Source organism: Sorex fumeus, unplaced genomic scaffold, assembly GCF_029834395.1.
Source record: "Sorex fumeus unplaced genomic scaffold, SorFum_2.1 ptg000024l, whole genome shotgun sequence".
Taxonomy (NCBI): Eukaryota; Metazoa; Chordata; class Mammalia; order Eulipotyphla; family Soricidae; genus Sorex; species Sorex fumeus.
In genome coordinates, this window is record NW_026606081.1 from 3,675,622 (window position 1) to 3,691,406 (window position 15,785).

The 15,785-nt window shown below is 42.0% G+C and overlaps 1 protein-coding gene across 1 annotated transcript in view; it reads left to right on the forward strand.

Annotated features, from left to right (window-relative positions):
• The window catches only part of SNX25 (sorting nexin 25), a 115,796-nt gene that overhangs the window by 40,591 nt on the left and 59,420 nt on the right, over positions 1–15,785 (forward strand). Inside the window, exons 5-6 of the mRNA XM_056114001.1 lie at positions 2,861–3,033; positions 4,333–4,519. Of these exons, the coding sequence (XP_055969976.1) occupies positions 2,861–3,033; positions 4,333–4,519 (360 nt within the window). The remainder of the gene's footprint in view (positions 1–2,860; positions 3,034–4,332; positions 4,520–15,785) is intronic.

A 15,785-nucleotide genomic window follows, 5' to 3' on the forward strand; every position in this document is an offset into this window, starting at 1 on the left:
ACTTGGCTCCAGGAAGGGGAGGCCCTTGCAGCGGTTCAAGGAGCAGGCTCCTTTGGTGTGCGCCTTCCCTCAGGTCAGAGAGAGCACAGAGTGTTCTCCCAGAGGGATTTTGGTGTGCTTTACAAAAACTTTTCCAGTGAAAGGGTTTTGTTGTTGTTCTTCTTCTTGGAAGTCCAGTATCAGTTCAGAGAATGTGAGATGAGCGTGGGGGCAGGATAACACACCTGACCCAGGGGAGAATACCTGTAAAATCCTGTGTCCTCCCGTTGTTCATCGATTTGCTCGAGCGGGCCCAGTAACATCTCCATTGGAGACTTTGTTGTTACTGTGTTTGGCATAGCGAATACATCACGGGTAGCTTGCCAGGCTCTGCTATGCGGGTGAGATACTCTCGGTAGCTTGCCGGGCTCTCCGAGAGGGGCAGAGGAATCGAACTTGGGTTGGCCATGTTGGCTGCATGCAAGGCAAACGCCCTACCACTGTGCTATCGCTCCAGCCCTAAGGGAGGGGCGTGGGGGGGGGGGGGAGAGAATACAGGCTTCTTTAAACGGAGGAGAGCCAAGAGTGCACTTTCCAAGTTGGAATTTAGATGACCCCCAGAAGGGTATGTCTACCACTCGATTTCAGGTTTTAAGGGTTTTTCCTTTCCTCAAATGCCCCCCACGTCACTCTTGGTGGGGCCTTGGGGAACCCTGGAGATTGAACCTGGATCTGGTCGCGTGCAAGGCAAGCATGCTGATCACTGTTTACTTCCCAAGAAGCTCATTACCAGCCTCCTCTCAGTCCCCCCCGCAACCTGCCTGCTTCATATCCCGCCCTAGAAATTTCTTCAAGGGGTTAAACCTTCATCTTCTGGAGCTACTTCCTGCTGGAAAAATAGAAAGAACAGAAGCCTATCTATGGAAAGGAGTGAAATTGCCTGCTAACTTAGAGTTAGCTGAGCCCAGGAAATGACCAAATATGTGGCCTCTGTGTGTGTGTGTGTGTTTGTGTGTGTGTACTTACATATTTGTGTGTATGTTTGTGTACATGTATAGATACTTAGAGTAGCACTTTGAAAAAGGAACAAAATGACAATGGTATTTAATTCTTATTATATAAAAATAGCAACTCCAGCTTGCAGCATAGTGGGAATTTAGAGTAATTGGGAGATGACTCAGAGAGTTGGAGCATGTATTGTGCATACAAGAATCTGTGGTGTGCCATCATCATATGGCATCATCGCCCAGGTACCAAGTGGTCCTCTGAGCATCACTTTTTAGTGGACTCTGGGCACTAAGTGGGTGTTATCTCTATTAAAATTATTGAAGATACTCTTTTTTTTAAGTCAATATAAATTGGTTAGATGTACAAAGATTTATTTTTTAAAAGTGTGATTTTTGACTTTGAACCCAAGTTTGAAATCCTCTACCTTGTTGTAGAGATGAAGAGGAAGCTTTTCTAGAGGGGTGTTAGGGTCCTTGGAGGAGAAGGTTGGGTGATTGATGTGGTATTGAAATTATGTGCATGGGAAACCATCATTACCAGTAATGTTTATCACAGCACCTCAACCAATAAAAGCAAGACTTAAAAAGAAAAGGGAAATCTTTCTTTTTTAGTCTATGCACTCTAGAAATTAGTTTTCCCCGTTAACTCCTGGCAGACACTAGTCATAAGGACACCATTACATATTTATTTATGTCATTTCCCATATAATACCTGCCTTTTATAATACCACCCTCTCTATTTAGAGGTTTGATTTTATTTCCATCAGAATTAGCCCTTTGTTACTCTTACGAGTTCCATAAAATTTATCTTGTCTCTGGAAAATACTAGAAAAATAGCCTTCCCAGTCAATTTTGAAGTATGATCAAGATACTGCAGGAAAAGGAGATAAATAAAGTTCTGCTTTTGGGGCCCAGAGTGATAATGTAGTAGGCGGGTCTTTTGCCTTACATGCGACTGGCCTGGGCTTGCTTTCCAGAGTCCCATATGTCTCCTTCAAGTCTGCCAGGCGTGATCCCTGAGCACAGAGCCAAGAGTGAGCTCTGAGCACTGCTAGGTGTGACCCTAAAACAAAAACAACAAAATGAAAGTTCTACTTTATGTTTCTTTCACTCATATTCTCCAAATTAATAGTCATGAGATGGAGTCAGTCCTGACAGAGAGTCCTTGACAAGTTGGCAAGACTGAAAAAATGATATTTGAGGTCCTCCTAGAAGGCAGTTTATCGTAAATGATGTAGCAGCGAGTCATCAATCTAACTGTGGTAGGATTTCACTTTTTTTGGAGGGGCAGGGTGTTTGGATCACAAGTGATGGTGCTCAGGGCTTATTCCCGGCTCTGCATTCAGGGATCACTCCTGGCAGGCTTGGTGGACTGCAGATGGAATGCAGGGGGTCAAGCTTAGTTTCGCCATGTGCAAGACAGTACTATTGCTCTGGCCCAGGATTTCTCATTTCTAAAGTCCCATTATCATTTAGTCAGAAGGTTGACTAGTGACACTGGGTTTATGTTTGGATAGTTTTCTTTGGGTAAAAAAAGAAACTAGCTCACATTTAAATAGAAATCCAGGAGACTTTATATAATACTTTAAGAAAATATTCGTTTTCTAGATTGTTGCTCTCATTTAGGAGTTATATATAAATGTTAATGCACCTTAAAGTAGTTATTGTGAAATTCCAAAAGGTCATACATTTGATTTTTATCAAAGCAGTCTGTGATTGAGAATTATTGACTATTGATTTTGTTGAGGAGTGGACTCAGTTGTGAAAACCAGGGTATTATTCATTTGAAAAAATTTTTTTTTACCTAGTGGCACATACAAGAACTGTTTCCAGAAGTCCTTTTCTTCCTTTTCCCCCTTTCCTTTGCTTTGTAGACATGAAGAACAGCCGAGGCCTTTTGTGTTACATGGTTGCTTGAGGACTTCAGATGATGAAGTAAGATTCCTACAAACATGTTCTCAGGTTCTGGTGTTTTGTCTCGTCCCCTCAAAGGATGTCCAGTCCCTCATCTTACGTATAATGCTTGCAGAAATACTCACAAGAAAAGGTAGACTTTTATAAGTAATTGATAATACTAATGCCATGATAATTGTGCAGATTAATATGCTATCTACTAATATAATAACAAATGATGTGACATCTATTCAGACCTTGAGTATTTTAATCCATGTAGAAATGAAAATATTTTTAAAGTTTCAAGTTTCGCCATCGCTCAAGCAGGCATCAGGTCATACAAAACCAGAACACTGTATTTACCCTTTTGCCAAGTGCGTAGGCCATTCTTCTATATTGACTCAAGACAGCCAGCCTTTTGCTTCCCACAAGGAAGTATCTATTTGCGATGACTTTTGAGTTACTCATGCCAGCAGCAATGTGAGTTAAAGAAAGGATGTCTATACTCAAACTCCAAGATGTACTTATTTAAAATTATTTTACTTGAAAATTTGTTGATAATACTTATTTTGGGGATAAATGAAATAAGGAACTACAACAATATAATGTGGCTACTAGGAAAAAAAACAGTAATCCAGGGGAGAATGCTTAGCTCGGATGAGAAAAATGGAAGAAAAGATGGTATAAGAGAAATTAAAATAAGTAATCTAAAATCAGTCTTCGAATCTAAAATAAGTAATGTTGCATTTGATAGGTGCTGATTGAATATTTCACTTAGTATCTCAGGATTAGTCCCTTTTTTGCCACATATGACAGTGTTCGGGGCTTACTCCCGGCTCTGCACTCAGGGATTACTTCTGATGGGGCTCAGGGGATCATCTGGGGTGTCAGAAATAGAACCCAGTTTGGCAGTGTGCAAGGCAAACACCCTACTCACTGTACTGTTTCTCCAGCCGGATTAGTAATTTCTAGTCCATTGTTAATACATCCAACCACAAAGAAAAGGGGAACTTTTAAACTGAAAGGTGGCAGTGTTAATTGACCCTTCCTTGAGGTCTGCTTTCACCAGTTGAGATAATGTTGACTTTTTAATCCTGTGGCAGAAAGAATATATTGAGCCTTAAAGAAGACAAAAGAGAAAAATCCATGTACTTAAATTTGATAGCTTTGCTAGCTGCTTGGGCTCCAAATGACTTTCCTTTCATTATCACTTCACATTTGAGTCATTTATTATGGCCGCAGTGAATAGCATACCCACAGGGATAGGCAACTCTGTGTGTGTATGTGTGTGTCTGATGCTCATGCACCTTTTTGAATATTTGAACCCTGCCTTTGGATAATTTTTCTTAAAAAAATGTTTCCTCAATTGTTTCAGTTTTAATTATATAATGTAAAAATAATTCCTTTAAAGATGACTCTCTTTCTCAGTTGTGCTTTCTTCTTCTTTCCACAGTCTTGAAGCCAGTAGTGGACTTACTTAGTAATCCAGATTACATTAACCAGATGCTGCTCTCTCAATTGGAGCACAGACAACTGGCGAATCAACATCATAAAAGAGCCTATACCTATGCTCCTTCTTATGAAGAATTCATCAAGCTTATTACCAGCAATTCTGATGTTGAATTCTTGAAGCAACTCAGGTATTTGGTCTTGAATTATAACATGGCAATAGTTGCTAATTATCAGCTCCTGCTTAGTTAAGTGGAAAAAAGTGTGGTTGTTAGGGTAGCAAAAATGAGGCGAGAATAATAATCTTAACATTCAATGACAACTAAATTTGTCCATCTTCTCCTAGAAGTAGTTTGAGTATTTTCAAGGTCTCAACTTTGTGTTAAAGAATCAGGTTTGAGTTATTCAGTTGTTTTGAGTCTCTGTTTAACTGCCTGGATATTTGTTAACACAGAAGACTGTTTTAAAAAGGGTTTTTTCCTTCTTTTTATTAAAGTACTGTTATTTTCAAAGTTATTGATAGTTGAGTCTTAGGCATGTATTTCAACACCAATTCTACTACCAGTGTCAACTTCTCTCCACCACTGTTCCCGTATTCTCCTCTCCACCCCATCCCCCACCTGTCAACTTGACAGGCACATTATAAAGTTTCAGTGGTTGCAACTTACATCTCATGGTTTCAGTTCTGCTGTGTTTCAGATATATGGCTATACCACTCATGCACCGGTATAACCGAAACCCTGATGCCCGTTCACCCTTTACCTCCTGTTCTCTTCATTTCCCCTTGATTTCTTACCTTCTATTTCCTTCTCCTGTCTAAACAAGGGGGTCAGGAGTGATCTAGGCATCCCCTATTACTAAAATACATTGGAAAGAGATTTTTAAAAATACTATATCACGCTTTGTGTTGGCTGTTGATTTTCTTGGAAAAATCAAGAGTTAAGGCTTTAGAATAAAGAATTGTTGATTAACTGTCTTGAAAAAATACATTTAAAAATATTGCCCAAGAGTCTCTTTCATGGGGGGAAATTCAGTCTCCCTTATTCTTGAGATATTTTGGGGGGTGCATTGTTTTTCTTTTCCTTTTTTTCTCTCTGTCTTTTATTAGTTTTGGGTTTTGTACCTGGAAGTGCTCAAGAATTACTCCTGGCTCTGTGCTCAGGGATCACTCAGGGCTCAGGGGACCAGTTTTTTTTTTAATTGAATCACCGTGAGATAGAGCATTACAAAATTGTTCATGATTGTGTTGGGATACACAATGTTCCGACACTCATCCTTCCACCAGTGTAATTTCCCAGCACCAGTGTCATCAGTTTCCCTCCCAGCCCTTCAAGCCACCCCAACCCCAGCCTGCCTCTGTAGCAGGCACCTCTCTTCTCTCTCTCTCTCTCTCTCTCTCTCTCTCTCTCTCTCTCTCTCTCTCTCTCTCTCTTTCTATCTCTCATTTTAGGCATTATGGTTTGTGATACAGATGCTGAAATGTTATGATCCATAGCCCTTTACCTGCTTTCAACACTCAGCTTTTGTCCAAAGTGATCATTTCCAACTATTATTGTCATAATGGACCCTCCTCTATCTTAACGACCATTGACCAGTTCTCCTGGTCCATTTCCCCTGGTCTTAGATATTAGTTTCATACTTTTTTTTTGTATCCCACAAAGAAATTCATTCATTCTATGTTTGTTCCTTTCTGACTCATGTCACTCAGCATGATACTCTCCAAGTCTATCCATTTAGAGGCAAATTTCATGACCTCATTTTTCCTAATAACTGCGTAGTATTCCATTGTGTAGATGTACCATGGTTTCTTTATCATACATCTGTTCTCGGGCACTCGGGTTGTTTCCAGATTTGTGCTATTGTGAATATTGCTTCAGTGAACATAGAGGTGCAGATGGTGCTTCTGCTGTGTGTTTGTGGACTCCCAGTGTATATTCCTAGAAGTGGTTTTGCAGGTCAAATGGGAGCTCAGTTTCTAGTTTTTTGTTTTTAATTAATTAATTAATTTATTTATTGAATCGTTGTGGGAAAAATTACAGAGCTTTCAAGTTTAGGTCTCAGTCATGCAAATATCAATCACAATTCCCTTTACCAATACTTATTTTTCACCACGAAGAACTCCAATAAACCCCCCCCCCCCGACCCCCACCCAATGTCTGTGGGGTAGATGAATTCTAGTTAACACTCTGTCTACTTTGACTAGCTTCATTGTTTGGATAAAAGTTGCACCATTATTATTTAGACTTTACCCCCCTCAAACTCAGCCATGCTGAAAAAGCATTGTGAAATGATTTGCTTTGTACAGCTGGGTTCAAGAATTAAATGATGTCGCACGGCTGCGATAGCGATAGCGGCCGTGCGGTTTTGGATTTCTGCTATTTTATTTATTAATCCTGCAAGTATTTCTACTGAGAGTCAGATAATTAAGAGATTGGTCTCTGTGCTTCTGGGGCCGTGGCCGTGCCGGAAAGCCGCTCGTGGGGGGCAATTGGTGACCTCGGTCGGGCATGAAGGACGGGCCGGAGCGCCCCCCCCCCCCCCCGTCCCATGAGGTATCCATCGCGCCCCCACCCCCGGCTCAGACCTGCTCTCCACCAGGCTCCCATGCGGCCGCCATCTTTCTTTCCAGAGAGGAGAGGGCGAATCAGTTTCTAGTTTTTTGAGGAATGTCCATATTATTTCCAAAAAGGCCAGACCAATTCGCATTACCACCAATAATGAAGGAGAGTCCCTTTCTCCCCACATTCGCACCAGCACTGATTGTTCTTGTTCATTTGCATGTGTGCCAGTGTCTATGGTGTGAGATGATATCTCATTGTTGTTTTGATCTGCATCTCCCTGATGATTAGTGATGCAGAGCGTTTTTTCGTGTGCCTTTGGTCATTCAGATCTCTTCTTTGAGGAAGTTTCTGTTTATTTCTTCTCATTTTTTTTTAATGGGGTTGGGTGCTTTTTTCTTTTAAAGTTCTACCAGTGCCTTGTATATCTTTGATATTAACCTCTTATCAGATTAGTATTGGATGAATAGTTTTTCCAATTCCATGAGCTGTCTTTGTATATTGGCCACTGTTTCTTTTTTTTTCTTTTTACTTAATTAATTTATTAAATCACTGTGGGAAAAGTTACAAAGCTTTAAGGTTTAAGTCTCGGTCATTCAAATATCAAACACATTTCCCTTTACCAATACTTATTTTTCACCACGAAGAACCCTAATAAACCCCTATTCCCAACCCTCCCAGTGCCTGTGAGGCAGATGAGTTCTAGTTAACACTCTATCTACTTTGATTAGATTCATTGTTTCGACAAAAGATGCACCATTATTATTTAAAGTTTACACCCCCAAATCAGACATGCTGAAAAGGCATTGTGAAATAATTTGTTTTCTACAGCTGGTCAAAAGAATCAAATAGTGGCTACGCAATTTTGGATTTCTGGTGTTTTACTTATTAACCCTGGAAGTATTTCTGCTGAGAGTCAGATAATTATGAGATTGGTTTCTGTGCTCTGGAGCCATGACCGTGCCAGAGAGCCACTCGTGGGGGTCAACTCATGACCTCGGTAGGGCGTGAAGGATGGGCTGGGAACGCCCCCCTTCCCATGAGGTTTCAGTCGCCCCATCACGACAGGCTCACACCTGGCTTTCCACAAAGCTCCGAAGCAGCTGCCATCTCTTTCCAGAGGGAAAAAGGCGGAAGGGAGCAACACCCTTTCCCCTCCAGGCAGGCATGGTGGTGTGGATTAACGCATAGTCCATTCACTTTTCTGCTGCAAGCTGCTGGGGCAACTGTTTCTTTTGAGGTGCAGAAAATTCTAGTTTATGTAGCCCCATTTGTTAATGTAGTTAATATTTGATTCCATTTGCTTGGTCAGTGGTGTTTCACCTTTGAAGATGCCTTGAGTTTCAATGTAATGGAGGGTTTTGCCCATGTTTTTTTTTTTTTTCATGTACCTTATGGATTCAGGTCTGTGATATGCCAGTTTTTTCACATAGCATAGTGGGTAGGGCATTTGCCTTGCACACGGCCAACTTGGGTTCGATTCCTCCACCCCTTTCAGAGAGGGAGAGCCTGGCAAGCTGCTGAGAGTATCCCGCCCACATGACAAAGCCTGGCAAGCTACCCGTGGCGTATTTGATATACCCAAAACAGTAACAACAAGTCTCACAATGAAGATGTTACTGGTGCCTGCTCGAGCAAATCGATGAACAACAGGATGACAGTGGACAGTGACAGTGATATATATATTCAAAGACTGCATTATCACCACTAATGCCACAGTACTTTCGTTGCCCTATAAAGAAACCTTGTACCATCAGCAGTCACCCCAGCCTTGACAGCTACTGTTCTGCTTTCTGACTCTAGGATTGCCTGTTCCGTACATTTCATATGCAAGAGTAATACATTCTGTGGGTATTTTTTTTGCTTGCATAATGATTAATTTATTAGGAAAATGATGAGGGGAGAAGTCAAAGTAATGTGACTCCAATGTTCCAAGATGGGATAAGTACCAATAAATTGTTTGCCTGTTTTTTTTTTAATGAAGGAGTACTGCTATTTATTCAGTCACTGGTTAGCTGATTGAATTGTGCATGAACTCCATCTTACTTTTTTTTTTTTACTTTTTATAATTTTATTTATCGAATCACTGTGAAAGCAGTTACAAAGCTTTTGGGTCTAAGTCTCGGTCATACAATGAAACACTCATACCTTCACTAGTGCCCGTTCTCCACCCCCAACAACCCCAGTATACCCCCATCCCACACCCTCCCCCTACCTATGGGACAGATGATTTCCACATTACTATCTCTCTACTTTGATCACATTCAATATTTTGACACCAGACCCACCATTATTATTTGAGAGCCTGGTTTTTTTTTTTGAGGGTTCATTTTGTTGTTGTTTGTTTGTTTTTTCTTTTTGGGTCACACCTGGCAATGCACAGGGGTTACTCCTGGCTCTGCACTCAGGAGTTACTCATGGCGGTGCTCAGGGGACTATATGGGATGCTGGGAATCGAACCCGGGTCGGCCGCGTGCAAGGCAAATGCCCTGTGCTATCTCTCCAGCCCCTGTTTTTTTTTTAAATTTAATTTTATTTTTGTAAAGTTGTTCACAGTAATTTATTACATCTAATATACCAACACCAATCCCAACACCATTATATCTCCCCACCACCATATTTCAAATGCTTCCACCCCAATCCCCAAATCCTGCCCCTGAAGTTGGACATAAGTAATTTATTTTGTATTGCTTGTTATGAATAATATGCTAAAAGTGATTCAGAAAAGTTTCCTTACCTACCTACTGTACTACTGGTCTAGCCCCAAGACAAATCTTTTATTCGGTACTTTCTGAGGTATCAGAATAAAGCAAGAGGAGATGGATGTAAGAAAGGGGTTAGTTTAAGAAATCTTAATTAACATTGGCATGGGTGGCTGGGGGAATGTGCTAGTTTTTCTTTAGGTTGACACCTAAGGGCTACATTTTCATTTCTAAATTAGATTCGGTGTATTTGTACATATATTCAGAATGCTAGGTTTTGTAAAATGGCATGCTTCTGTGAGGAATTGACTTATCTGGATGTTCAGTGTTTTGGACAGTGATTCTGAAAATATATTGTGACTCACAAGTAGTAAGTAGGATCTCATTATAGAGGAACATGAAAAAAATTGAGCCTACTTTCAGGCAAAGTAATGCATTAGGGCAGAAATGAATAAGCTCTCACACACACACAAAATGCTAAGGAAAAGGTTAGTGTGGGTGGACAAGGAGATGAAACATCAAAGTGTAAAACAAAAAGATGTCTGGCAAAATTTCATGAAAAGAATAAATGAATATAAATTTAGTTTTAAAAACTCATTAAAATGCAAGACTGCCAATGAAAAGTATTCAAGAGGATCTTTTAGTTTTATGGAAAAAAAATGAAAGTACATTGTCTTCTACTATGTGGCTGAGAAATAGCAAACTGTACAGATGTGGGAGTTAGATAGATCAGAGAACACAAGTTATTTTCATTTAGGAAGAAAAGTGAGTATTTGATGACAAGGTAAAATTGGATATAAGAAGGAGAAATTTTGGTTCTGACTCTTTTGACATTACCAAATTCATATTATGCTTATAGCTAGACCCACATTGGCCCGGACCCTATGGGAGAGATGGATCATCTGTTTTATGAACGACAGGTTGGACCACCAATCAGCTTATGTAAAGCATGAATCAACTCAAGATCTGCCTTTGTCTAATTTTTTTCTACTACCGTTATCACTTATAATGGTTTGGCTAAGGATCACACTAAATTTAATTTTGCTGGACCAGTTTCTCGTGGGCAAATGGAAAACAGTGTATTTGGGGTGGGGGGTGTTTGGGGAGGCCGAGTAAACAGAAAGCTCCTCTTCCATTCTCTGTCTTGAGGTCTGAACCATCTCAGGGCCATGGAGGAAAGCAAATGAGAACTGATTTGTCACTCTCATTACTGATAGAGCCTGAAGAACGTGATTTATATATGCACAAGTGTGTCTTCTAAAATCATGTCTCAGAATGAGACACTTTCCCCACTAGCAGTGCCAGACTAGAATAAGCTTCCTTGTCCCTGCTTACTGTCCTCCCCATCTCTCTGGCTGCAGCAGAATCCATGTGCTGGCAGAAAACACACCCCCTAGGGGGAGAGAGAACAGAAGGGCTCTGCTTCACAGACCCCATCCTTCCTCCTCTTGTGGTCAGATTGAAAATCTCTTCCTTTCCGGAGGTGGAGAAGAACTGGAGGAGACCAGGTGCAGAGCTGCTTAAATGGAGAACGAAACATCAAGGGCTAGGGGTGGAATGGATGCGTAGAGAAAATTTTCATTAAAAATAATTAATAAAATATGCTAAGTTGCCATTTAAAGGGAACAATTTTAGAGGCCATAGGGCTGCTTAAGGGATAGTAGTGGAGAGGTCATTCTTAACTGGCTGTTGCTGGAGGGCACTTGCTAGGGCTCCCGTGATGTGAATCCTCCACCAAGGTCACTTAAAGGCATGAGCAGGACATGACTGAACATGGATCAGGGGAAAGGTTTGCATTAGCATCTACTGTTCCATGCATCTAGGGTGTTTCCAGACTACTGATGCAGTACATGTAAATTCACCAGTAGCATAGATGAATAGTAAAGTTCATACAAATAGTGCAGTAGTAAAAATTAGATAAATAGTAAAATCATTGGGCTGGAGCGATAGCACAGCGGGTAGGGCGTTTGCCTTGCACACAGCCAACATGGCCGACCCGAGTTCGATTCCTCTGCCCTTCTCAAAGAGCCCGGCAAGCTACTGAGAGTATCTCGCCTGCACGGCAGAGCCTGGCAAGCTCCCCGTGACGTATTCGATATGCCAAACACAGTAACAATAAGTCTCACGATGGAGACGTTTCTTGGGCCCGCTTGAGAAAATCGATGAACAACGGGAGGTCCATGACCATGACCAGTGAAATCATTAGAAGGGGTGGTTTTGAATCCTCATACCTTGTGAAATATAGAATTTGAGGGCTAGAGCAATAGGGTGCTTGATAGGGCTTTTGCCTGATACACTGTCACTCAAACTCTCCGGGAGTGATTCTGGAGCACAGAGTCAGGAGTAAGCCCTGAGTACTGCCAGGTGTGGATCCAAAATTATATATATATATATATATATATATATATAATGCAATATATAATACAATCACTGTATCACTGTCATCCTGTTGTTCATTGATTTCCTTTAGCAGGCACCAGTAACATCTCCTTCATCCTAGCCCTGAGATTTTAGGAAGTGCCACATTCAGGGCTCTTTCAGGGTCAGGAGACTGAGACCCATCATTGTTACTGGTTTTTGGCATATTGAATACACTACGGGGAGTTTGCCAGACTCTGCCATGTGGGAAGCGTACTTTCAGTAGCCTGCCAGGTTCTCCAGAGTAAGAACTAGGTAATAAGATGTTGCACGGCCGCGTGCTTCCAGGAGCTGGATTTTATAGTCTCTAGGTCTTGGCCGTTGGTGGAATTACACAGTGCCGGAGTCAGTTGGTGGGTGTAATGCCTACATACTGGAAGATGGGGGATCTGGGTGGAGGAGGCCCAGTCCTGATCCCAGCAGGCTTGGAGATCTAAGCACCGGGTCCCACACACCTGGGTACCTCTGCCTGTTCCTTCATGCATGAGGCTTGTCCGAACATGTGGAGGGTGGTCTTAAACATGGCTGTGGCTGTGGCTAGAACCGGAGGTCTTCAGCTGATGGTATATATGCTATATATATTTGTGTGTATGCATACATACATACATATGTGTATGTATGTGGAAAATGTAGCTGCCTTACTCTCCTGAGCCAGCACAAACCCAGTAACCTGGCTTGTACACCATTCTTCATGGTAGGCACACCTGGACTTCAGAATTGGTTTGATTTTGTTTCTGCAAAAACCCTTGACAAATGATGTGAACATTGTTATCTATTTATTGAGTTAGTTTTGCTTGAGGGCTAGAGTGATAGCACAATGGGTAGGGCGTTTGGCCTTGCGCGTGGCCTACTCAGGTTCAATTCCTCTGCTCCTCTCGGAGAGCCCTGCAAGCTAGCGAGAGTATCCCTCCCACATGGCAAAGCCTGGCAAGCTCCCTGTGGCATATTCGATATGCCAAAAAGAGTAACAACAAGTCTCACGATTTGTTGTGAGATGTTACTGGTGTCCACTTGAGCAAATCGATGAACAACGGGAGGACAGTGCTACAGTGCTACAGTTTTGCTTGTATTGTTCTGGGGGCCATGCCTGGTGGTATTTAGGTTTGAGGTTGCTCAGGGACCAACAGGACCACACCTGGCCATACCTGTGATGCTGACCATGTGATGCTAGTGATCAAACCCGGGAGAATACAAACGGTGGAAATCCTTGGTGTCAAAATAGGAGGAACCCTAGTTCAAAACTAGATATCAACAACAGAGAAAAATTGTGGCTTTCTTGACATTAATTAAAGGGCACCAGCTAAGCGGTGGTATAGCTGAGGATTTCCACTCTAATATGCAATTTCTCTGGATTCTGGTAAGTTGTAATGAGTATGGCGTCCTTTGTGGTTATTTGGGGAATATTGCAAAATGTAAGCAAGATTAAGAAAATAGAAATCACCTATCCAAAGCAAGTAATATATATCACCTATCAAATAATATAAATATACTTGATATATTTAATATAAATATATTTAATATAAATATCACTTATCAAGTAATATAAATCACTTATCCTGATACTGTTCAAGGTGTGCATGCATGCATGCCTGTGTGTGTGTGTGTGTGTGTGTGTGTGTGTGTGTGTGCACAGGACTTCAGAATACCCCAGCTCCCTGTGGTACAGAACTTCTTGACAAATGAAGTGAGGTGTGTGGAGGTGCAGGTTTCCCCAGCTCTCTGGTGGCCGGGAAAGGGCATGGGGTGGGAAGAGTGCCTCCGTGTTCTACTTAACTGTTATCATTTGCAGTGTGAGCCACAAAAGAGAAAATGTTGAGAAGTGTACAGAAGTCTCTCTGAGGAAGCAGCTGCCTTTCACACCAAAATCTACTTCCCCTGTTGGGTTACAGCTCCCTGTCACTTTCTGTGTAGTGTCATTAAACATGCTGGGTGAGAAGATAGCTCAGACCCTTATGGTTGTCCTTAGTAACCTTCAGACATAAGCCAAAACGAGAGCCCTCTTCTTTGTTCAAAATAGTAGCAGAGATAAAACATTTGGCACCTGGTATTGACAAAGTATGGGAAACAGACTAATTTACATCCTCATGGTAGGAATGTAAATTGTTCCATAGCACAGTTTTTTGAAAAACACATCACAAAACATACAATTTTATATCATTGTCATTCATTAAATTTATCTTAAGATTTTTTTATTATGAAACCATGATTTATGTGCTAAGTTGTTCATAAAACAGCCAGCCACATGGTACATGGAACTATGGAACTGGAATTATTTGTGGTCTTTTTTTCTCCTTTTTAATTGATTAATTTATTATTAAATAATCATGAGATAAACCATTACAAAGCTGTTCATGATTGAGTTTCAATCATACAATGTTCCAATATCCATCCCTCCTCCACTGTACATTTCTCACCACCAGTGTCCTCAGTTTCCCTCTCAATACCACCCTCTAACCCCCGACCCCCTGCCTGACCCTATGGCAGGCATCTTTCCTTTTCTCTTTCTTCTTTTGTGCATTATGGTATGCATGTGCAATACAGGTGCTAGGAAGTCATTGTGTTTCTTCAAAGAATTCAGTATTTTTACTGTGAAAGTACAGCTGGAGTAGACTTTTTTTAACTGGGTGGCAGCTTTGGGGTATGGGCATGACTCCGGAGCGTCTAGAGATACGGGGAGATGGGGGGAGATAACCCATCCTGAACCTGAGAAAGCCTGGAGATTTCAGTCACAGAATCTGCATACCCAAATTTTCAACAAATTAGTATCTCAGCGAGGTTCATCCCAAGATGGTGGAGTCCAGCTAGGGGTATGTCAATGATTTTGGATTATGGGAGTAAGTGGCTGCTGAGGGCTCTTTTTTTGGCAGGCACCAGGTTAACCCGCCCCCTCCCCCCCCCCCCCCCCCAATCTACCCTGGCCTGTTCAGCCTTGTGCGGGTCCAAGAATAACTGCAGCTTTTCATCTCTTAAAAGATTTATTTATGGGTCTCTGAAGTGAGGTCAGTAGAAGAGCTTACATGATGGCGCTGGAGTTAGTTTATGGCGGCGGGGCAGGTGGGGGGATGGGGATGGAACTGCTGATGCTTCCAGGAGAATAGGGAAGTCGGGGAGGGGGAGTAGTCCATCCCAACTCCGAGCAAGCCCGAAGGTTTCAGTCACAAAACCTGCATATCCGAATTTTCAGCAGAATATCTCGGTGATGTCTGTCCCAAAACAGTGGAGTCTGGCCAAGGGCATGATGGTGATTCGGATTGTGGGAGCAAGTGACTGCTGGGGCCTCTGCTTGGATGGGCACCAGGCAGACTCGCCCCACTCCAATCTATTATGGCCTATTCAACCTTATTTTTGATCTCTTTCAGGTTTATTTATGGGTCTTTGGAGCAAGGCTGATAAATGAGCGTGTACAGTTGAGGCGGAGGTGGTTTGTAGGTGCGGCTCTCACCTACCTAAATTTTGACAGTTTAATTTCTTGAAAAACTTGGTCTTGACTGGTTGGACTCTACAAGAAGAAAACATCCAACCCCATCAGAAAATGGGGCGATGAAGTGAACAGAAACTTTCTCAAAGAAGAAAAATTTGGTCTTGAGTTGTTGGAGTCCAGCCAGAGGCATAGTAGGGATTTGGGGATGTTAGGAAGGCCATTAGGCTGCTGATGTGCTCGTCCACCTTGTCCAGGTTGACCCGCCAGTGGTGCTGTGCCCTCTGGGCTCCAGTGGCAATGGGAGCAGCGGCCCCAGCAGGGACCAGGACTGAGGCCAGGGCCGCTGCCATTTTGCAGC